This window comes from Leuciscus leuciscus, assembly GCF_965113295.1.
Source record: "Leuciscus leuciscus genome assembly, chromosome: 5".
Lineage (NCBI taxonomy): Eukaryota > Metazoa > Chordata > Actinopteri > Cypriniformes > Leuciscidae > Leuciscus > Leuciscus leuciscus.
This window is the reverse complement of record NC_138729.1, coordinates 13,265,298-13,288,962: the sequence shown is the minus strand read 5'-3', so window position 1 is coordinate 13,288,962 and position 23,665 is coordinate 13,265,298. Positions and strand designations below refer to the sequence as shown.

At 36.6% G+C, this 23,665-nt stretch overlaps 1 protein-coding gene across 3 annotated transcripts in view; it reads left to right on the top strand.

Moving 5' to 3' along the window:
- The window catches only part of npr2 (natriuretic peptide receptor 2), a 68,942-nt gene that overhangs the window by 30,183 nt on the left and 15,094 nt on the right, over nt 1–23,665 (top strand). Inside the window, exons 3-16 of one of the 3 annotated variants that reach the window (XM_082171385.1) lie at nt 147–260; nt 1,144–1,279; nt 2,453–2,547; nt 3,556–3,679; nt 4,649–4,733; nt 12,753–12,873; nt 14,630–14,704; nt 16,704–16,784; nt 17,069–17,146; nt 20,009–20,113; nt 20,438–20,509; nt 22,286–22,448; nt 22,554–22,709; nt 22,793–22,961. In XM_082171385.1, coding sequence (XP_082027511.1) covers nt 147–260; nt 1,144–1,279; nt 2,453–2,547; nt 3,556–3,679; nt 4,649–4,733; nt 12,753–12,873; nt 14,630–14,704; nt 16,704–16,784; nt 17,069–17,146; nt 20,009–20,113; nt 20,438–20,509; nt 22,286–22,448; nt 22,554–22,709; nt 22,793–22,961 — 1,574 coding nt within the window. Of the gene's footprint in view, nt 1–146; nt 261–1,143; nt 1,280–2,452; nt 2,548–3,555; nt 3,680–4,648; nt 4,734–12,752; nt 12,874–14,629; nt 14,705–16,703; nt 16,818–17,068; nt 17,147–20,008; nt 20,114–20,437; nt 20,510–22,285; nt 22,449–22,553; nt 22,710–22,792; nt 22,962–23,665 lie in introns of all 3 variants that reach the window. The other 2 variants (XM_082171384.1, XM_082171386.1) reach the window with 2 other exon arrangements.

Genomic DNA, 23,665 nt, shown 5'->3' with positions numbered 1-23,665 from the left:
TCACGTGTCTGGCATCAGTAAAAACATTTGGCAAAATCCTCAGTGACTTATTGTCAAGAATTGAATATTTGCCTACAGATCAGATCACGTTATGTTCTTTTTATGACTCTTAGCTATTTGACTGTTTTCCCCCCCCATCTCTCTAGTCTGTGTTCATCGTAACGTACCGGGAGCCAGACAGCCCTGATTATACCGCTTTTCGTAAAGAACTCCACAAGAGAGCAATGCAGGACTTTAATATAAAATTGGAACCCTCAATGGTGAGTTGCTCATAAACAAGATCAGGTATTGGCACATATGCAGAGCCATCTGTCACATCAGATTTAATCTGAACATTTGTACAGACTACATAGTTCTTTTTTGGCCTTCTATCACTGTCTTGAAAATATTGAACATTCTGTTCAGCTCTATAGGCTTTCAGGAGCTAAACTGTGTTTCCTTTTACCACAAGATCAGATATGACACTTAAAAGCACTTGAATCATAAGTTTGGCTTCCTCATGTCAGTCCCATTTTCCTGAATCAGCTGTACCCTGTGACAAAAGTAGGAAACAACTCCCCGAAACCCTAGATCCACAAGTAGCTGCCAAATGAAAACATTCAGGAAATTAATTCTTTAAGACTTTGAGTACCGGTACATACTAAAATGGATTGCAATTATGAGAAAGTTATGAATCAAATTTTTGCTTACAATAATTATACTAATTACCATCCAGTCAGTCATGCATTGTAAAGATGTTTACAGTGACTCCAAAATGTTTTTTGAACTCTAATGCTACACTTAAAACTATTGGAAAAGGTAAATTATTCAGTTTACCATGGGACTCAGTTGACCCCTAATGCAGTGAAAACTGTATCAGTTGAAACATGCATTGGACACATCATCTTTCTATGTTTTAGATGCTTTCTTTTTATAAAAAAACTGATATGAGCCATCTTGAAATTAGGTCTGCCAAATTAATAATTAATTCAATTAAATTTTTCACCAATGGACAACCTGCTAGTTTTTCCTCACCTCATTTCTCCATCCCTAGAGGACAACTGGCAGATCTACCCCACTCTCCCCATGTCTGTACAGAATGACATGTAGTTTTAGATTTCTTGATGTTTCCCTGAATTAAAGCTCTGTTTTGCCTTTCCTCAGATGGATTTTATTGCCGGCTGTTTCCATGATGGTTTTATGCTATATGCAAAAGCCCTCAGTGAAGCGTTAGCAGACGGCGTGTCTCAGAAAGATGGAATCAACATAACTGCGAGAATGCGAAACCGCAGCATCTGGGGTGTGTTGAGTGGTCTTGGTTTACAAATGCAAAGATATATGTTTGATAAAAGCATTCACAATATGATCCTATGATGTTTTGACATTCATTTCAATAGGATGGTCACAGATTACAACATTTAGGCCCTTCACAGTTTGAGGATGTGATGACAAGTATCTGGTTTTTAGCGGCAGTGTCAAGCTGGAGTGTTTTGGCAACTTCGCTTGGATTCTTTTTAAAGTGAGCGGAGGGTTTGTAAGAGCTCTTCTGAGGTCGATGTTGGTAAACTCTCAGCCTCTCTTGCAGGGAGTGTAGAGGTCAGAGTCCTTGGTTTAAAGCATGTCCCAACTAGCTTGTGAATGGAAAATCTGTTTCTAATACACAACCCATCTGCTGAGCCCTCTCCCTAAAGGAAACTACACACACTGTTTCAAACATGTATAGGAACCAGGCAAAATATTGAACGCACTGCAAAAAGTATTTTTCTTAATCAGTATTTTTGTCTTATTTTCAGTAAAAAGATAAAAATAAATTTAGAGAGAACTCTGCACATGATGTAACTAAAATGAAGGAATTGATTAGTACAACATTGCCATGATGTAACTAAACAGAGGGAACAAATTCAGAAAAAATGGCCACGATATCTTTTTTTGACGAAGGTCATGGATGGGGTCCAAAACATGCAATTCAAGATATATTCTAGTCTCTCGGAACTTGTTTTTAGCCCTTTTAAATGTTTAATTTGCTCAGTTCTAATAAATAACCTGAGCTATGATAACGCTTTGTCTCTCAATAATTTTTTTTTCTATGTGTCTTAAAAATGATTGTTGGCTAACAAAGAAAAAAAAACAAAACATATGTGATCTTTTTACTTTGCAACACTCAGATAAAAATGTTTATTTGATCCCTGGGCTTGTGTTTGTTCATCACAGGGGGGTGACTGGCCTTGTAAGCACAGATGGGATTAATGCCAGATACACAGACTTCAGACTTTGGGGAATTACTTAATTTGCTCAGTTCTAATAAATAACCTGAGCTATGCTAGCGCTTCGTCTCTCAATAATAATTTGTTTCTATGTGTCTTAAAAATGATTGTTGGGTAACAAAGAAAAAAACCATATGTGATCTTTTTACTTTGCAACACTCAGATAAAAATGTTTATTTGATCCCTGGGCTTTTGTTTGTTCATCACAGGGGTGACTGGCCTTGTAAGCACAGATGAGATTAATGCCAGATACACAGACTTCAGACTTTGGGGAATGACTAACCTAGAAACTGGGCAATACGCAGTAAGTAGAATGTCCACAAATTCAGCCAACTCATAAATACAGAACATGGATTCTTATTCATACATAAATAAGAAATACTAACTCAGTTTTGAGAAAGTTTTTGGCATCACCAAATTTTCAAAAGTCCTTAAAATGTGCTTTATTTATTTATTTTTTACCGTAGCAATATAGTTTACCAATGGAATCCAAAGGTCTCTGCTGCTGCTGCCACATAAGAGTTTCAGAACCCCTGCGTGTGAGCAATAGCAACTGTGATATCTGCCTTAGCAAACACAGAAATAACATTATGAGGGATGTAACTTTCCTGTGGAATGTTTCCATAGTGAAAATCTTTTTGATAGACATGGTCTATCTTTATTGATAGATAATAAATAACAATGGTTAAAGAGTCGAGCATATGTAGAACAACAGTCTAATTTAACCCACATGCCACATGCTCCATAATTACAGCAAATGCGGCTGTGGTTGGACGGCTCGACATACCAAATAATGTGTTGCTTAAAAATCAAATCCTTTTCTAGCCCCTCTATCCTAATCGAAAGCATGTGTTCATGAGCTTGTAAGCGATGTGTTCATTTTTCAGTTTGACTTGTTCATTCATAAATGTACCGGGAGTCTTGTTTGATTTAGAGAGGCCTATCACAACAAAAAAGAAAAGAAAATAAGTGAAATTAATGGTTATTTAGCTGGTAACAAAGTGATTGAGTTATACCGTGCATTGTTGCCATAGTTACCCCTTATGTCACCAATATATTCAGACTTTCTTTTCATCTGGTTAGAGAGTAGACAGTGTTGCATGTACACACACAGTGAATCATGTGCAGAAAAACACCATCTCATATATTCTAATGAATATTTTCCACCAGAGATCATAGACTTAAAAATGAAAAATAGTCTTGTTGGTTGGCCATTGTATGTATCTTTCTTTTAATATGTTGTTTTCTTATCTGAAATGTTTTTCAGCTCACTGTAAATCAAACATGTTTATGAATATTTCTTGTTACACAGACTGTTGGTCACTACAATGGGACCAGTAAAGAAGTCTTGTGGTCCCCAACAGAGAGGATTCAGTGGCCAAAGGGTTCCCCACCTCTGGACTACCCACCGTGTGGATTCTCACCATGCAAGGAAGGTAGGGACCTTTTTAGTGAAATCTGACAATTGCATATTACTGTAAGGTAATTATTTATTCAGTTTTATTCAGCTGAATCAAGGTTGTTTTCAGTTTGGTTTTATTTTTGACTGACTAAAATGTGTCATCTGTGGACGTTCTATATTATGTACTTTTCAGTGTTCAGCAGAAGTGCAAGCACTGTAAACCTCCTTTCTATGTTAATCAGACTTATTGTAGATTGCATCACAAAAATACAGAAACTCTTTTAAATGTCAAACATAGCAGCATTAAACACTTACAGGTCTTTCCCTTCACTAAAAACAAATAAATGAACACTTAATTTCAACATTTGTTCTCCTTATCTAGTCATATGCAAAGCATGCTGGGAACTAGATATCCTCTGCCCAATGTAAAAAAAAAAATCTAAATCAAGACAATTTCATTAAGTTACTGCAACTTAATTTTTTTTCCCAATAAAAATCAATTAACACCAACATTTTTGTTAAAATCACACAAAATAATGTTTGCAACTTAAAATGTTTAAGTCAGTATATTAGAATTTAACTTGCAGCCATGAATTTATATAATCTGTGGTAACAGGTCCCATGAATTACTTTTTAGAGTGTTGAAAAAAGATGTTTGCATACCTTTTCTATTCATAGTAGCTGCAGTGATTCATCAAATGGTGGAGAAGAGTGGTAAAACTTGGCATTTATCCAGATGTACAATGTCGATGAGATCACTTTCAGCATTTTTAAAAAGATCAGGAATTGCACTGTGCAAGCTTCGTTTAACGTAGATTTTTTTTGCTGTTAAATGATTTGCATAATTTATTAGTGAATCAAGTGCTTAATTGCAAGATCGGCCCGATTTATTTATTTTGAAGTGAATAATGAAAATTATGTGTTTTAATAGTGTTAAAATGAATAGTGTTCCCAAAATGTCAGTTACTGAGTTTAGTTTTGTATAATTGTTTTACTTTCCCAGATCATCTTCCTGTCCTTGGAATAGTGGCAGTTGGGTCTGGACTGGCCCTCATCATTTTCGGAATCTCCAGTTTTCTTATCTACAGGTACATTCTTTTTTTTACTACAAGCTTTGCAGTAATAGTTTTCGTTTTCAGATTAATGACAACACGTGGAATACCTTAGAGAGGTGTTATTTAAGGGTTCACAGAAAGAGGACATGCTGGAACTTGCAGCTGTTTCTTTTTTCAGAGGATTTACGGGAAAAGCTCCTATAGGTGCCAGAGTGGAATTTACATGATTGTTGCCAGAGCAACAGCTCAGCAGTTGTTTGAGTGAAAACTGGAAAGCATGTCTGTTTCCGAGACAAATGTAGACAGTCTAAATATTTCACTGCTTGTTACACTTGGTCAGCTGATATTTTCAACAAATTTTAGGCTGTGGTGTTTACCTCATTGCGTCAGTTATGACTAGACCCAGACGGAATCTGTGAACGTTGCATTTTTAAAGCTGATTTTGGGAACAAATCCGTGGAATTGTATGGAATTGATTTAAACCGTGTGAAACAGTGCTGAGAGTTCTATAATCTTTTCAGTATCTTAAAGCATAATAAAATTAGGCATTTTGTTTCTGAACTAACACATGAAATAGAAAGGATGTGATGATGCAAGATAAAATAATTATGAAAATAATCATTATAATAAATAATAGGCATGAATGTTATATCATTACCATATCTGTTATTAACTAATATTTAATCTATTATTTATCAGCCATAACTGTAATATCGGTGTTGACGTAAATAATAATAATAATAGTAATAAACTAGAACAGAAAACATATTCAACACAAACTTGTGTGATAAAATTGTTAAAAAAATTATTGTAGGCTATAGGCTTTATATAATTTGACTTCTTTAAAATCTGCAGTATATAATGTTAAGGGTTGGATATTATACAGACAGGGACAAATAAACAGAGCATGATAAATAGAAAGTAGTGTACTATGGTTTGTGCATTATGAATATTGTTACAGGTCTACAATTTTGAATTTAAATCAAGGCAAACATGATGTTTCAAGCAGAAAACGGTTGTTGTTTAAGTAATGCTCCTCAAGTGATTGCTCATGTTTGCATGTCTCCACTGATATCAGGCAGATACAATTTTTTTTTGTGAAGTCAGGAGTTAATAAGCAATGAAGCACACGAGACAGCACATATACTTTCCCATTTTTTTTCCAGTTTACTTGACTCAGACATCTTGTGGAACGACATCTTGTGGAAAAGGGAATTGTAGAAGTTGACTCATAGGTTATATAAATTGGCTGAATTCCAGCATAGTCAACACTTTGAGACAAATATTGATGTTAGCTCCTCATGGCTACTATAATAAATATTGCAGTTGCAGCAGAGGTAGACTTATTCTTGGACTTGTCATTCACTTGGTTTAAAAAAATTACTCTAAAATGGAAATTATGTATAAGAATACCCACTTAGACATACAGTACACACTCACACACATTTATTTCACAAAACAGAAATGAAAAGTATCAAGACTATAAGCTGATCACCATCATTCTGCTATGATTGAGCTTTTCAAGAATAACTGTTATGCTGCTGCTATTTTCAATTGTCCACTTGATTCTTTAAAAAGAAACATCATAGATGTTAACCTTACATTAACACATTTGGCAGATTATTTTATGAGAAGTAACATACATTGCATACAAATTGTATTTCCATGTGTTTTTTTTGGGGGGAATCAAATTCATGACATTGACATTTCTACCATGTTTACCATTTGAGCTCTAAAATTGAGCTACAATATTTTATTATTATTAATGAAACATTTAATAATTTTGGTGCTACAGTACTGTTGGCAAGGCTATGGATATAAATGAGAATGTAACATTTAAAAGGAACACTGCCATGCTGTGCAAATAAGAGAAACCATTAAAAGTTTTTTTTTTTTTTTTACAATGAAAACATGACCAAATAGTGTAGAGTATTGCAATGAATATGGTTTATTGCCTTAGCTTGAAAATATATTTTTTAACATATTTGTTCTATTAATTATTATGAGTAATTATTAACCACAGGGTGCTACAGTATATAGCTTATATGCAATACATTTTTATATATTTGGATAATAATCTTGTTATCACTGAGGGTCTTGACAACAAAATGTTAAAGAGAAAGTTCTTTTAAAAATTAAAATAGAAATACAGTATATTTATATACTTATGTACATATTCATATATTAAAAATAAAAATATATACCTGGGATGTTCTTGCTGCTCTTTTACATACAATTCAAGTGAATGGACTGGAGACCAAGGTTTATCAAGCTCCAAAAACCACAAATTAACTGAATGAATATGAATTGTGTGCTATATTTCTGTGTAAACCTTTTTAAAGAAATTAATACAAAATACAACAACTTTATGCAAGGAACAGACCAACATTGTAATCATTATTCACTGAAATATACATGAAATATAAGACGTTTAAAAGTATAGTGGCAAAAGAAAAGATCTATGTCTTTCATTTTATGATTGTTTGATGAGTTTGCATTGGTGATATTAATTGTATGAAATTGTATGATTTCAGATTAGTTAAGATGTAGCATACAAGTGAGATGGACTACTTTTGTGGTGCTTTTTGTAATTTTTGGAGTTTAGCAGCCCTTGGTTCTCATCACTGTCAAAAAAAGCAGCGTGCACATTCTGCTAAATGTCTCCCTTTGTGTTCCACAGAAGAAGAAAATAACCTCCGGATTTTGAACATCATGAATTTTTATGGATGAACTAACCTTTTAAGTGAAAAACTGGCACATATACACTTGCAGTGAGTGATGTTGGTCGGAAAACAACTTCAATGTGAAAATGTAATAATAATAAGAGCTTGCACACTCTGACCACATCATATATGGAGCAACGCCAGTAAGCTTTCAAAATAGAAGTATGCAGTTTGGGTCCATTTTCCCATTCTTTATTTGTATGGTTTATTCAGGATATTTCTACTGCTGTGCTGTAAACTCCTTGCCACTCAATCAAACAGTTTCCAATCTACGATGTTCCCTTCAGTCAACGCTTCATAGAATTCGACATTTTAGAACAAGGATTTTCCCTTTGGCAAACAGCTGAGCATACAATTTTGAACCTGTGTCTTTAATTCGAAGACCCTGCCGAAGTTTTTTCCACACCTCTGCCTCCAAAAATCTGGTCTACAAAAACAAATAAAGGTGCTTGTTTTGGGGCTTACCAGGGTGGCTCTAAAATCGAGTAAAACCCTGTTGAAATGCAGACTCTGCAGTACTTACATTCTGCCATCTGGAAATGTTTTACACCTTTAAGATTGTAGTGGAATGTGTGGGGGTTGCTTTATTTTCTCGTACTTTGTTTTGAGTGCTCTGAAACGTAATTACACTTCTCTTCATTGATATCCTCCTTTCGCAACTCTCAGACCACATCAGTGAAACATTCAGAGATTGATTTGTAATAAAAAAAAAGCAATCTTTGCTGTGAATAGAAGCTGTTGAGAAATAGCAGGTCCTCAGAGAGTTCCTCCAGATGTGTTGATTCACTTGGAAGTTGCCCACATGGCTGGCTGGACTGCTTGGTTTACTTGCGTTTAAAAATAAAATGCTGGAAAGGGCACAACATCAGTGACCCTAAGATTGGCTCACATTTTATCGCCCAATCAAACTTCAACTCAGCCTCCTGCAAAAATTGTTTCCACCTTAGTTTGGTGGTGATGAACCTTTAGTCTAAGGCTGGGCATACACTGTGCGATTTTCTTCCAATTTTGAGCGAAATTCTGACTCGTGGGACTTTTTGAGTCGGGCCGATTTACAGCTTTGTCGTGCAGTGTTCATGCAGTGTACCGGCAATCAGATGGTCAGAAGAATTTCTGGCATGTCAGAAATTTTGGTTGTCCCTCGTAAGGGTATCGCACAGTTGAAGCAGAGCTATGAACCGATTGCCTTAACTCAGTGTTTTTAACCTCACAGCGCCTGCGTGAAAACAGAAGTTAAACCATTTCATCTTTAAAGCAGCAAGAAAGAAAACGAAAAGAGGGAGAACTTTAAGTTATGTTGCTATCAAACTAGCTGCAATTTAGCAAACTGTTTTACCTCCAGTTCACATTGCAAAATGGATAAACCATATATTATCCACGTCTTCCAAGCCACCTGCATGCACATAGGTGCCTCTTTTATTAATTTAATTGATCATTAATTTACTTGTTTCACGTTTCACTTTATTTACTAATTTATTTAATATTTACTTAATTTTATTATCACGGGGAAATGTGAACCATTGTCCATCAGTTGGCAATTGGTGATAAAATAGTCTCAAACCTCAAGTTTGAGTCAATTATTTACAGAAAGTAAAAACTGACAGCTTTCGGCGCATATTCTCTCAGAGACAATGAGAGATAAGTCTACTTCAACATATGCTGATAATGGTATATACATGTATTAATTTATTTTCTTAATATTTCTTTTGTTGCCTATACGTAGTGAAAAAATTAGAAGAGAAGTATTTCGAGTTGAACAAGCTGCTCTTAATTTTCAGTGAGATTATTGCAGCTTTCGGACATATTATAGACTGTTAATCATTTTATCAACCTAAATGTTTTTAAAGAATTTTCAATGAGTAAGCTAATCTATCTAATCTTTTATTATCCTCACAACACATCAGTTATGCGGTGATGCACTGAAATAGGCCCACCCTACGAATAATAATAATAATAATATGAATTATAATTTAATAGTAAAGTCAAGTCACCTTCATTTATATAGCGCTTTTAACAAAATGGACTGTTTCAAAGCAACTGTACAGTGATAATAGGAAATTAAAGTAACAGAGATTGTTTTGGCTTTATAGCAGCTCTAGAATAAAGTTATTGTCCAGCTAAAGTTAGTTTTGATCAATTTACTTCCGTTGCAAAGATTATTTGTTATTAACTTAGAGGCCGCTTACACGACACCGTTCTCACAGAAAACCCTTTACACGCTCCGGCCCGCTCATTTGCAGAATTATTTATCGCTTCCGAGTAGCCATGTGAACCGGAACTATTTTGACAACGTTTTATCTGTACCGAGGTAAAGGGAAGGGAAGGAGGCCTTCACAGGGGAGAGACTAGTTGACACTTCATGTCCAGGCGCAGGTCCTTCATCTGATCTGGATATGGCCTGGATCTGGCGGACTGCAGTAAACCTCAGGATAAACAGAGAGACTAATATTAGCATATAGACGCCATTCTTTGTATGATGTAAAGAGTACATCAGGATTTATGGGGAGTGTTCCCAGATCTGGCTGACCTAATCTATGCAGCCTAACATTGAAATATAGAAGTTTATAATGTGTTATGTGTATGCTAGGTCAAAGAGATGTGTTTTTAGTCTAGATTTAAACTGACAGAGTGTGTCTGCTTCCCGGACAGTGTTAGGATGACTGTTCCAAAGTTTTGGTGCTAAATAGGAAAAGGATCTACCGCCAGCAGTCGATTTTGATATTCTAGGTATTATCAACTGGCCGGAATTTTGAGATTGCAATAGACATGAAGGACTATAATGCGTTAAGAGCTCGCTCAAGTACTGGGGAGCTAAACCATTTAGTGCTTTGTAAGTAATCAGCAATATTTTAAAATGTATACAATGTTTAATAGGGAGCCAATGCAGTGTTGATAGAACCAGGCTAATATGGTCATACTTCCTGGTTCTAGTAAGAACTCTAGCTGCTGCATTTTGGACCAGCTGTAGTTTATTTATTAAGCGTGCAGGGCAACCACCCATATAAGCATTACAATAATCTAGCCTTGATGTCATGAAGCATCTCTGGAAGCATCTCTTTCAATAGCTTAGTCGGTATAGGGTCTAACATACATGTTGTCGATTAAGATGATTTAACGAGTTTAGAAAAATTCTTCCTCTCCAATGAATGCAATGAATGAATAAAAATTTTTCTCAGGGAGACTACAATGCACTGTCTGATGTGATACTGTAGTAGATGGTTGCATAGTTATAATTTTCTCCCTGATATTATCAATCTTGTTAGTAAAGAAGTGCATAAAGTCATTACTGCTGTGCTGCTTGGAAATGTCTGGGGTTGAAGTTTTTTTTTGTTTTTTTGTTAATTTAGCCAGTTTCAAATGAATACCTAGGGTTTTGTTTATTTTCTTCTAATAGGGTTGAAAAATAAGCAGATCTAGCAGTTTTTAAGGCCTCTCTATAAGCATTCGTGCTCTCTTTCCATGAAATGCAAAAAAAGGTCTCGGTTACGTATTTCCTTATAAATTATATGGGTATATAAGGAAGTACGCTGGCAACATGCAGATATGTTTCTTCGCCGAGACTGAACTCAGACGTTCCAGCGGTACAGCGGAAGTGGCAGAGAGACATAATGTACAACGTTACATACGTAACCGAGACATTCCCTTTCGTGGTCACTACGAGTTACGTCGGTATCACGCCACCTAGGCTGTCTTCCAGTGCCCTGCGTAAGTCTGAGCTCCCTGTCGTGATACTGGCATGGACGAAGGACTCCTACCTAACACAGGAATACCAAGGTACACTGGGAAGCATATCTCAGTGGAAATATGCAATTATTTCCATGGCTGCATATGGAGAAACACTGGGGTGTCCAGCCCGCAGGGTGGAATGTTTCAACCCCAGGGGTGGCAAGGTGGCTTGCCAAGGGAAAGACACATGTTCAGAGAGGCTTACAGTGGAAATACACATGTGGGGGTCGCCCAGAGGGGGAACCATGCACATGGAGGCACCTAGCCAACGCGAAAGCTGCCGGTGGCATAACTCTGGCGTTGACGTCAACAGCGCTGAAGGAAACTCAGGGCTGCTCGGGGAGGCTCACCTGAGGAGAATATTGCATGTATTCAGTCTGCGGAGTGGGAATGGCGAGCAAGCGAAGACATCTGAGCAGAACCTAGTACCGGCTGGTTGAAGCGAGTACATGAGAGGACACTGGCTCCACACGGACATTGTAAAATCTCGTGAACGTGTTGGGCGTCGCCCAGCCTGCAGCTCTGCAGATGTCTGTTAGCGAGGCGCCATGCGCTAGAGCCCAAGAGGAAGCCACACTCTGGGTGGAGTGAGCCTTCACACCAAGGGGGCACAGTCAACCTTGCTGCTGGTATGCCAAAGCAATGGCGTCCACTAACCAGTGAGACAACCTTTGCTTGGAGAGAGCCTTTCCCTTCAGCTTCCCACCATAACAGAGCTGTTCTGAGGTCCTGAAACACTGCGTTCTGTTTACGTAAGCACGGAGGGCGCGTACTGGACAGAGCAGTGCCAAGGCTGGGTCTGCCTCCTCCAAGGGCAGAGCTTGCAGGTTCACCACCTGGTTTCGAATGGGAGTGGTGTGAACCTTGGGCACGTATCCAGGCCAATAGCTGATACTTTTGACAATATCTCTGGATACACGATATCATGGACTATCGACGCAACCCGGCACGGGGTTTTATCGCTTATATTTCACACATATAGTGTAAACAGTCAAGCCGCGCTCGACGATCGGACCGTATAGTGTGAGCACATACATTTTGAGCTTTGGCTTTACATCGCATGCGATCTACTGGTATAACCTTGCTGAAATCGTAGACAGAAATCGCAGTGTATTCCCGCCTTAAGGGTTATTTAGATGAGTTGTGCAAAATGAAATGGTATTTCCAAAACATTTTTGTGGTGCTTACAAAGGCATAGCCTATGACTCTTGCTATACTTGTTCAAAACCCTTAACCCAAATTATTAAACATTGGCCAATCAGTCGTCTTGCACTGTTTATGATATACAGACAAGAATACCTCAAATCCAGCAGTTTACAATAAAGCACAAAAAATCCCATAGATATTAAAGGAATGACTTGAACCACCTCTAGAGACCATAATTAGAGACCTGAGAGTGGGATTGTTTGGATGCGACAATAAACAACCATCAAGAAAACTCTAGCAACCTCAACCATAGCACCACATAATAACACCAAAAACACTCAAAACACCTTTGCCACCCACATAACAACACACTGGAAAATGTAAAAATCTAGCATTTACTCTTGGCAAAACACGTTTTTTTTTTTTTTTTGCACTTCTAAAATGCGATCTGTTCTAGGAAACTGAAGTTGGAGAAGGAGTTAGCTGGGATGCTTTGGAGGATACGGTGGGAGGAACTGAAGTTTGAAAATCCCAACAAATATAACAAACGCGCGGGCAGCCGTCTCACTCTTTCACAGGTAGGCTGGTATTTTCATATCTTGGATAAAGCTGCATTAAACTGATGTGTTTTCCAGTTGGCCACCTCTAAGCCAGATCTAAAATTAATTTTAAAAGTGCAAGGATCAAATCTATATTTTAAAGATGAAATGTCTTTGTTTTTTCTGTTTTTGTTTAAAAAACGTTGAATAAAAGAGGTTTCCTCCTGTTTCAGTCCACATGGTTTTAATTTATCTCATAAAAATGCCTTTTTGGACTTGGCTGTAATTCCTGGCACTGTTTTTCAATGTCCATTTAAAACTGCATTTCTTGGGAATTACAATGATGGCTTAGTCAGTTAGCTGGTCACAAAAGGTAGCTTGATTTTGTTAAACTGAATTCTCTTTCTCTTTAATTTAGAGAAAATACAAATTCATTATTTGCTCAGAGGTTTGCTCCTATTTACAAATCTGGGTCTGTTCAATAGCTAAAATAGTTCAAAATGGGTACAAGACCCACCCTGTAAGATTTTACTGACATGATTTTACTATATAACTTCAGAAGTTATATAGATAAATGAAAATAGAAAAGAAAAGAAAAAAAAGGAAGAAAATAACACAGAAATTTATAGAAGCAGACTCATAACAATACAGACTAACAGACTAACCCTAACAATTGGTCAAACAAGCTCCTGTCTGGCCATCTGGTATTCTAATCAAACCATATCCTGTATCATGATGGGGACATTCCATAGACATAATGATATTCTAGGATATTTTCTAAACCTACCCCTACCCCTTAACATACCCATCGTAGAAAACTTTCTGCATTTTAAAATTTTCAACAAAAAATCATTCTATATGATTTCTAAGTTTTCCAAACCAAACAAATGTCCTCACAATGACAAGGATTTTTGATATTGCCATCTTTGTGGGGACATTTTGCCCCAACACACACACACACACACACACACACACACACACACACACACACACACACACACACACACACACACACACACACACACACACACACACACACACTCACACTCACACTCACACTCACACTCACATACACATACAAATACAAATACAGTGGATTTTATTAGGGGGGTTTGGCCTCATACTTGGAACATACGTTTTAAAGCCCAATGCATTTTCCATGCTGTCGTATACAGTATTACACATTTTGGAATCCCTTTCCAATATGTTCCACATCATTGGACTGAATGTATGATTCATTCTACTCCCTTGATATTATTTAAATGAAGCTTTTAATGCTTTTATTCTCATACAATAATTTCTAATTCTTAAATGTTCAACACATGTTTCTTTTTTATTCTGATTATTAATAATTGGTTAATTATTGGAAAAAATCAGATATCAGATATTTCTTGTATCTTTTAGTCAACTAACAATATACTGCAGTGGGGTCCAAAATTGTCACATTAATGTCCTGGAATAAAAACAACAACAACAACAACAACAACAACCTGGAAGTTCACATTTAAATTAAGTTTTGTCTTAATCTTTGTCATGTAAAATGACAGAAAATATTTAAAGAAATTTGTGGTATAGCAAATATTGTGACTGATCATGTGAGCTGCAAAGGTCAATTTAAATGAAACTTTTCTGATTATATAATTTGTAACAAACTATTTTGTATCAAATTTGAATCGTAGAATTTGTTGTCTCAGACTTTTGAAAATATGCATTTTTTCTTTTCTAACGTGCATAATGAAACTGCTTTGTATTGAATGGTTGTTAGTGTTGTATTTTCTCTGTGTTTCCTTTCCAGAGAGGTTCCAGCTATGGCTCCTTGATAACAGCTCATGGAAAATATCAGCTATTTGCAAAAACAGGCTATTTTAAGGTGGGGATGAGTTCTTCTGACATCCTCCCTCTGCTGCACACCCACACACATGTATTCACTGGAGAGATGGAGAGTGGGTGCACTACCAGCTCAATGTGTTGCTTTAAGATCACACTTTAATGCAGCTTTGCAGCTCCTTATGTCGATCCACAGTGCTATCTGTGCTACACCAAAATCAAAAAAATGGCAATAACGTAAGCTGGAGGGAAAAGATTTTGCAGTATGCAAGTGTTTTTTGACCTTGGATGCATGTAAACCTGTTGTAGGTAGTCTCAGCCTCGGACGTCACACCCAACATCGGTTCGATGGCTGATGTCTAGTGCATATGGCACACAAAATTGGAAACACTTCAGGAGTTTTGAAGTCTTCGTCTGATTGGTTGAATCCTACAGGATTTCTGGGATATGTGTGTTGTCTTCTTTAATGGTGGAAACAAACTCGCGGTGACGCCAAACCCCCTCATGGAAGAAAATGGTGCTTTATTCGGAAATGTTTTATGCGATATTCCAATTTTGCAAAGTTGCGAATGGAAACATAGCTACTGAGTGCTGATCAGGATAAACTAAATGCTGGATTTTCAAAAGTATGTGAAGTATGTGGCATAGACTGTTTAAAATAGGTCCAAGAGTTTACCATGCCAGTCTGTTATTGTTAGGACATCGACATTACATTTTCAGTCCGCTAAACATGACGCTAAACAAAACGAACTGTGATTGCTTGCTTTACATGTCAGTCAGACGGCTTCTTGTCAGTCCTTGGCCGTTGAAAGCTGCTATGGGGTCCAGACTTGCATTGCTAAAGCTATAGCAAAAATTAGTACTCAAGAGTGTGAATTAGTTTCAAGCTATTAAACAGATGACCTATTATTCCTGTAGCTAGCTATAAATGTCACCTTTAAGTAACTTGCTCAGCAAGATTCTCTCTAAACTGTTGTTCGGGCATGATGTTATAATGTGTAAGCAACAGCTCCACCATAACAAGAATAGCAATGTACAGTGAGACATTTAAGGAATGTCAAATGGAATGGAATATCAAAAACATATTGATATGACTATTTTTCTTTTACTCTATTAGTCTGGATTTACATTGCACATATCTATTTTGACATGCTATGTTTTTGTTTCGTGCTATAGTTATCACAATGTCTATTATAATTACGAGAGTGAATCCTGCATTTCATTTGATACATTTTGCAGCATGTAACTAGCCGTCGGTCCTCTTAGCAGCATGAAAAACAAAACTTTAATTAAGTGGATTATATAGCTGCTACCTTTATAATCACTAAAAAGACGTCACTCAGTTCATCGCAATCTCACAAAGTTCTGTTATAATCAATAAAGTTGTCTACACGGCACAATGAATCTCTTAAATCGTGTCTACACTTTGTTTGTTTATGAGAGGATTCGCAAGTGTGCAGAGCTCAGCAGTGGGCAAAAACTCAGGCGTTTTGAGCAGTGAGTGTATTCTGACTAAATTAAACTCCTCTGATTGGCCATTGCGTTCAAGAGATCAACAAACATGACTTGTAACAAGACATGTAGAAACATTTGACGTTCTCCAGAGTCCGAACACAAAAACCCACTGGAGCGTTTGCCAAATCTGTTTCGCCATTATAATATTACAGTATCAACTGAGGGTGCTCTCGCTTTCGTTTGAAGGTGCTTATATTTGAATTTGACTTTGTGAAGGGTTTTTTTTTTTTTGTTTTTTTTTTATGTTTACATTTTTTTACAAAAATTAAGTAAGGTCATAAGGTAGCATTTTTTATTGTCTGCTTGTTTGGAGTGTGTCTGTGATGCCTTAAACCCAAATATGTTTAGGTCTAGACAGGCAGCCCACTAGTTTTTGGACACAGCCCATATCTAAAGCATAGAAAAATATATTTGGGTCACCCACCAAGAACTCTTAGAGGACTTCTCTGAAAGCTTTAATTACAAGAAAATGTAATGCATGTAATTTGAATAACCAAAGAAGTCACTGTCACCTCTTTGTCCCACAGTGTAAGCTGAAAAGGACACTAAGGCATCAAATGTCCACTGAGCCAGCTGAATATTTCTGCTGTCACCGTTGCCAGGACAAAGTGAATGTTCTTTCATATCTCAGGAGACTTAGAGTAATAGAGTTCTCAGTTTCTTTGACAATTATGTAACTACTTAAATTACTTTAATAAAACTTAATTTTGACTCATGAGCTATGAAAAAGCACATCTGATCAATACAATTTTCTGAGATGTTAATTTATCCAGCTAAATGACTCGAGGAAGATAAAAATGAAATCAATTTCCCACCATGACAGCTCCAGTCTGCCATTCAGTGGCGGCTCAATAGATCTGATCCTTTTAACACTTGTTTCATTTCACAACAGGGAAACCTGGTGGCTATCAAACATGTGAACAAGAAGAGGATTGAGCTCACCAGACAAGTGCTGTTTGAACTAAAGCATGTAAGAGAATGCATTTAATCACAAGAGAGAGGTTTTTCTTGTATTTTTGTTAAATTTGTGTTTGCATCCATCCGTGTCTATATCTGGGAAGAGAAGACAAGGTATGCATGTTATGTGTGAGTGTTTAGACCATCGTTTATGACCCCACTGGACAGCCTTGGTGCCCAAGGTGGTTAAAACACCCCCTGCCCTTTGCTACACACATAAACACAGATAAACTTGCATTCTTTGGTGGGGGGCTGGGAAGCCAATATGAGGCTGTAGACACTGAGGTCGGGGGGAAGGCGGTGTGGCTGGATTTTTACAAGGTGTTTTGGAAAGGAAATGCTGACTTCAGACATAGAATATTGTCATGAAATAGATGTTAAAGAAATTAAGTGGAAGAAGGCAACATTAGGGTGATATTTATTTGTATATATATATATATTTTAAATAATTTAACCATTTTCACAGCTTTAGCAGTTTGCATGTTACATTTTTTTAAATAATTATCCCCTTTAAAGTATCACCGTCCGCTACACTAATACACATTAGATATCTTTGGCCATCACTTCATGTTTTCACTTTCAAGCGTTTTAAGATGCCAAATGTCAAGTTAAAAATTGTGCAACTTTTAAAACTCATCTTAAAGACCTGTTCACACCAAAAACGATAACCATGAAGATAACTATAAAGATAACTATATTAGCGTCCACACTAGTGGACGATATCATGTTGTTTATTCTAAGTGCGTGCTTATTTGTCATTTTATATGCTCAAGCTGGTTACAGCAGGATGGATTCTGACTGGCTGTTATTGTTTTTATCATTTACATTTACATTTATTCATTTAGCTGACGCTTTTTATCCAAAGCGACTTACAATTGCTATATATGTCAGAGGTCGCACACCTCTGGAGCAACTAGGGGTTAAGTGTCTTGCTCAGGGACACATTGGTGTCTCACAGTGGATTCGAACCCGGGTCTCTCACACCAAAGGCATGTGTCTTATCCATTGCGCCACTACCACCCCATCATTCATTGAATAAAATCGTTCTGAAAGTGATTCCAACGATATCGTTTCTCTGTGCCGTTATTGTTATAGCTGCGGTGTGAACCCTGCTATTCTTTTATATTGAGAACGATATTTAGAACTATATCTTTATTGTTATCTATCTTTATAGTTATCATCCTTGGTGTGAATGGGCCTTAAGAACTGTTCTGTTTTTGAATGCAAGAACAAGCTTCATGTAAACACCCCTTCAAGATGAATATCCAGTCGGAGTTGGATTTAAAAATGTATTTATATTAATAGAAGTAAAAAAAATAAAATAAAAAAAATTGTCTACTTTAGACCTATTTTCTGATGAACCACAAAGCCGAACCATCATGAACCTAATCATGGTTGAAATTGCTTAAAGCGTTAGTTCACCCAAAAATGAAAATTCTGTCATTAATTACTCACCCTAATGTCGTTCCAAACATTGGAACACAAATTAAGATCTTTTTAATGAAATCTGAGACCTTTCTGTCCATCCATTGACAGCCTAAGCAACTACCACTTTCAAACCCCAGAAAGGTAGTAAAGACATCATTGAAGTAATCCATGTGACACTAATGGTTTAACCTCAAATTTATGAACCGTTGCGAGTGCTTTGTTTGCGCAAAAAAACTCAATTTACCACTTTATATACAAAATATTCATCTCCAACGTGCGTCACGAGAGCACCACGATGCATCCATGTTGTGTTGACGCGAGAGTAGACGTTTTTTTGCGGTTTTTTTCACGTCGCTTCATAAAATTGAGGTTAAACCACAGTCACATGTATTACTTCAATGATGTCTTCACTACTTTTCTGAAGCTTGAAAGTGGCTATCAGTGGAGGGACAGAAAGCTCTCAGATTTCATTAAAAAGATCTTAATTTGTGTTCCGAAGATGAACAAAAGTCTTACTGGTTTGGAATGACAGGAGGGTGAGTAATTAATGACAGGATTTTTATTTTTGGGTGAACTAACCCTTTAAATTTCTTTTGTCACACCGAAAATGAAAGTTCATTGGAACATCGAGTGCATTGCATATTGCAATACAGTACTTTGTACTCAGTACTCTGTAATAGTGCTCTGTTATACACTGACGTAGGTCATCTGTATTTTGTGCATACATACATTCACACGCTTTGCACAATGTACATAAAGCAGAGACAGTAAGAAGGATATTGTAGTGTGCTATTCCGGTCATATCCCAAATCTGTCTATCATTTGAGATCACCATGATTGAGGCTGAGTCTGAAAAACATGATGCGAATCCAAGCTTCCCATAACAGTCTTATTTAAAGCCTACGTTTATTTTGATGTCCATATCCCGAAGGAAAGCTGATAAGACTAGCTGACTTGTGGCCAGTTCTAACCTGCTCAGCTTTGATAGGAAACATGAGAGGCTGCATGGCTTTTTGCACACAGAGTAAGACAGCAGTCTGAAACACCAGTCCTGCAGACAGTGGCCCTAGGGGTCTGATTAGCTGTTGGGCCAGAGTCAAATGAAAGACCAAACAGATGTGGGGGAATCTAACCTTTGTTCCCGCTGATATTTGCCCTCACTGTTATGTAGGCCAAAGCTTATGCTAAGTAAAGTGTATATGGCCTCATACAGATTTTGCCACTCACTCAATGACTTGCGGTAAATTATTTGCCAAGCTGTCATAGACATGGTCTGAGGAAAACAAACTGTTTGAGAAACATTAGAGAAACTTAAAATTGTTTTATTTTATATTATTATTTTGTTATTTTATTATTTTTTATTGTTTTTATAAGTGGAGTACTAATTGTCAGCATCATGAAGGTTATAATTCAAAATGTTAATTCAAAACTTTGTTGATATATATAGATAAGAGATGTGCAGTTCAACCATTTGACGAGGTTTATTGGCGCTTGTATCGATCCACCAAATATCTGCATTGTGACAGAGTATTGCCCCAGAGGCAGTCTACAGGTAAACATGTTAACTAATAACATTATTGTTAACCTTTTATTCATATTATTCTGTGTTCACAGGCAGTGGCAAAGGTTACGCTAATGTTGTAATGCATTTTATTCTACCCATTTCAGGGAAGTAGTTGGCAACTATACAGTAGTAACTGAGTCTCTATTACAATGTTATTACTATTCCTTCATTTCCATGTTAATGACCTTGTTTGTGTATGTTAATGATCATATTTGTGCATTTGAATCGTAGGCCTATAATTTGCTTGTACAAAAACAATGCCTGTGCATCTAGATGTTTCGCAGTGTTAAAGTCCAGTTTGTTCTTTCACAGGACATCCTTGAAAATGAGAGCATCAACCTGGACTGGATGTTCCGATACTCACTGATCAATGACATTGTGAAGGTTTGTGGGAAAATGGAAAATAAATACAGAACATATATGAACCCTATTTTATCACACATATTTTTTATATATTTGATTCTAGTTTAGTTTAGTGTAGTGTAATTTATTTATTCAAAGATGATGTCTCTTTAATTCTGGTATTAAAAACATCATAATTTAAAAACAAAATAGAATACTTTAATACTTGCCATGTTGTTATGGCTTTTGAAACCCAGTAAATACGGTGTACCTATCAAAATGTATAATTTATTGTTGAAAAGGCCAGACAGGAAACAGAATCATAAAACTGTGTTGGTTTGATTATTTGCTTTTCTGAGAGGAGCCCCATTAGTAAAATAAAAAGGACTGGTGTCAAAGATAGCATGACATTGTTTCTGGAAAACATGTATGAAAATAATGTAAACTCTATTAATGTAAACCAATCTTCTGTTTATTGTCAAAGGTACTTGAGAGCCCAGCCACATAAAAGCATTTGACTTTTGCTGGAAAATTGGTCTGCAATTACAACAAAGCAAACTGTCGCTTAAATGCACAAAACATATTTTTGCTTTTAAGACAGAAAATTGCTTTAAAAACATTGTTTGTTTTTAAAAGAGCACTTGTCTGTCAGAAAGAATTTAGTGGGCCAATTAACCTTGAGTTAATCCTGATCCTGAGTATTAAATACAGTTGCTGTTTAATGGAAAAGACAATAACATTTTATCGTAATTTCTGTATTCTGTCTTACAAAGGTAATTATGAAATATGTTCTTTGGCTTCTATCAACCCAGTAATTTTCTTAATGCTTTGAGCGTACAAGGAAGTATTGTTGAGAATTACAAAATAGAATACACATGATTAAAGGGATAGTTCACTTTGAAATAAAATTCTGGTATGTTTTAGCTTACCTCAAGGGCATCCAAGATGTAGGTGTCTTTTTTTCCGCAGTAGTTTCAATTTTGATATTTTTAGGTCAAACCGTTCTTGTCTGTCAGTCAAATAATGCAGGTCTATGGTCACCACCTCAAAGAGCAAGCACAGAGTCCAAATTAAAACAATTCCACATCGTCCAAATTAAACAATTCCCCATCGTAAGTACACATTGATGGCCTAAGACACGAAACGAGCGGTTTGTGTGAGAAAACGAACAGTATTTATATCGTTATTATCTCTTGAACACAGCCGCGTCCAAATGATCTGAGGGCGCGGGCGGGTATAGATATATACACTAGATATCGCCTTGGCTACGGTTTCGTTCCAATGAACTGCAGTAGCCAAGGCGACATCTAGTGTATATATCTATACCCGCCCGCGCCCTCAGATCATTTGGACGCGGCTGTGTTCAAGAGATAACAACGATATAAATACTGTTCGTTTTCTCACACAAACCGCTCGTTTCGTGTCTTAGGCCATCAATGTGTACTTACGATGGGGAATTGTTTAATTTGGACGATGTGGAATTGTTTTAATTTGGACTCTGTGCTTGCTCTTTGAGGTGGTGACCATAGACCTGCATTATTTGACTGACAGACAAGAACGGTTTGACCTAAAAATATCAAAATCGAAACTACTGCGGAAAAAAAGACACCTACATCTTGGATGCCCTTGAGGTAAGCTAAAACATACCAACATTTTATTTCAAAGTGAACTATCCCTTTAATGTTCATTGTTTTACATGTCCAGCTTTCTCATGAAACGCTACAGAATGTTTTTCAGTGGTTCATGTGTATTCTGCTCTATTTGCCCCATAAACTGTGGGCAAAGACATAATGTTCTGTTTAATGCTTATGCTGCCAGGGAATGAATTATCTGCACAACAGTTACATTGGCTCCCATGGCAATCTGAAATCATCTAATTGTGTGGTGGATAGCCGCTTCGTTTTGAAAATCACAGATTATGGTCTGGCAAGCTTCCGTTCTTCTTGTGAAAATGAAGACTCACCACATGCACTGTATGCAAGTAAGAATCTGTTAAGGTTTTCTGTTTTGATGCGTGAAACATCAATTGACTGTTGTCCAATGCTGATAAAGGGTTTTGTGACTGCTTACCGAACTGATTTTTCAGAAAAGCTATGGACGGCTCCAGAGTTGCTAATATATGATAGGCATCCACCCCAAGGAACCCAGAAAGGAGATGTGTACAGTTTTGGGATCATACTACAGGAGATAGCGCTAAGGAACGGCCCATTTTATGTTGAAGGCATGGATCTCAGTCCCAAAGGTAACATTCTCAAAGATCAAGTACATTAAAACTAATTTGTTGTACACCCCTGACAAGCATTTTTGTTTTGTTTTTTGTTACAGAGATAATCCAAAAGGTGCGGAATGGCCAGAAGCCGTACTTCAGGCCTACCACAGATAACAGCCTGCACTGTGAGGAGCTGACCATCTTAATGGAAAGCTGTTGGGCTGAAGACCCTGCAGACCGGGCTGACTTCAGCCACATCAAGATCTTCATTGCAAAATTTAACAAGTAAGCACTGCACCCTGCTACACATCACTTACATTTGTTATATTTGCAAATACTGTATGCCTTACCAAATATGGATAGTTGACCATTGAGTCCACTTAAAATTGTTGGTAACACTTTACAATAAGGTTAATTAGATAACATTAGTTAAATGAATTAACTAACATGAACTAACAATGAGCAATACATTTGTTAGAGTATTTATTCATCTTAATGTCAATTAATAAAAATACAGCTGTTCATTGTTTGTTCATGTTAGTTCACAGTACATTAACTAATGTTAACAAATACAACCTTTCATTTTAATAACATATTAGTAAATGTTGAAATTAATATTAACTAAGATTAATAAATGCTGAAGAAGTATTGTTCATTCTTAGTTCATGTTTACCAAGGTAGTTAACTAATGTTAACTAATGAACCTTATTGTAAAGTGTTACCAAATTGTTTAATGTAAGGCAATATGTAAATGCATAATTTTTCAAAATAGACTCAATTAGATGATTCCAATATATTAACTGTATTTCTATACACATTCTCATATATTTCTTTATTCTTTATTATATAAGTTCATGATGTGGACAGTCAAGCTGTTTGTAGTACGACATGTTTGACGGGAAAAAATTGCTGCTGATCATCAGCTGTTTTTTTTATCTGAGGAATTTGTGCATCAATACTTTCAAAATAAATCCTCACCTTCATTACAA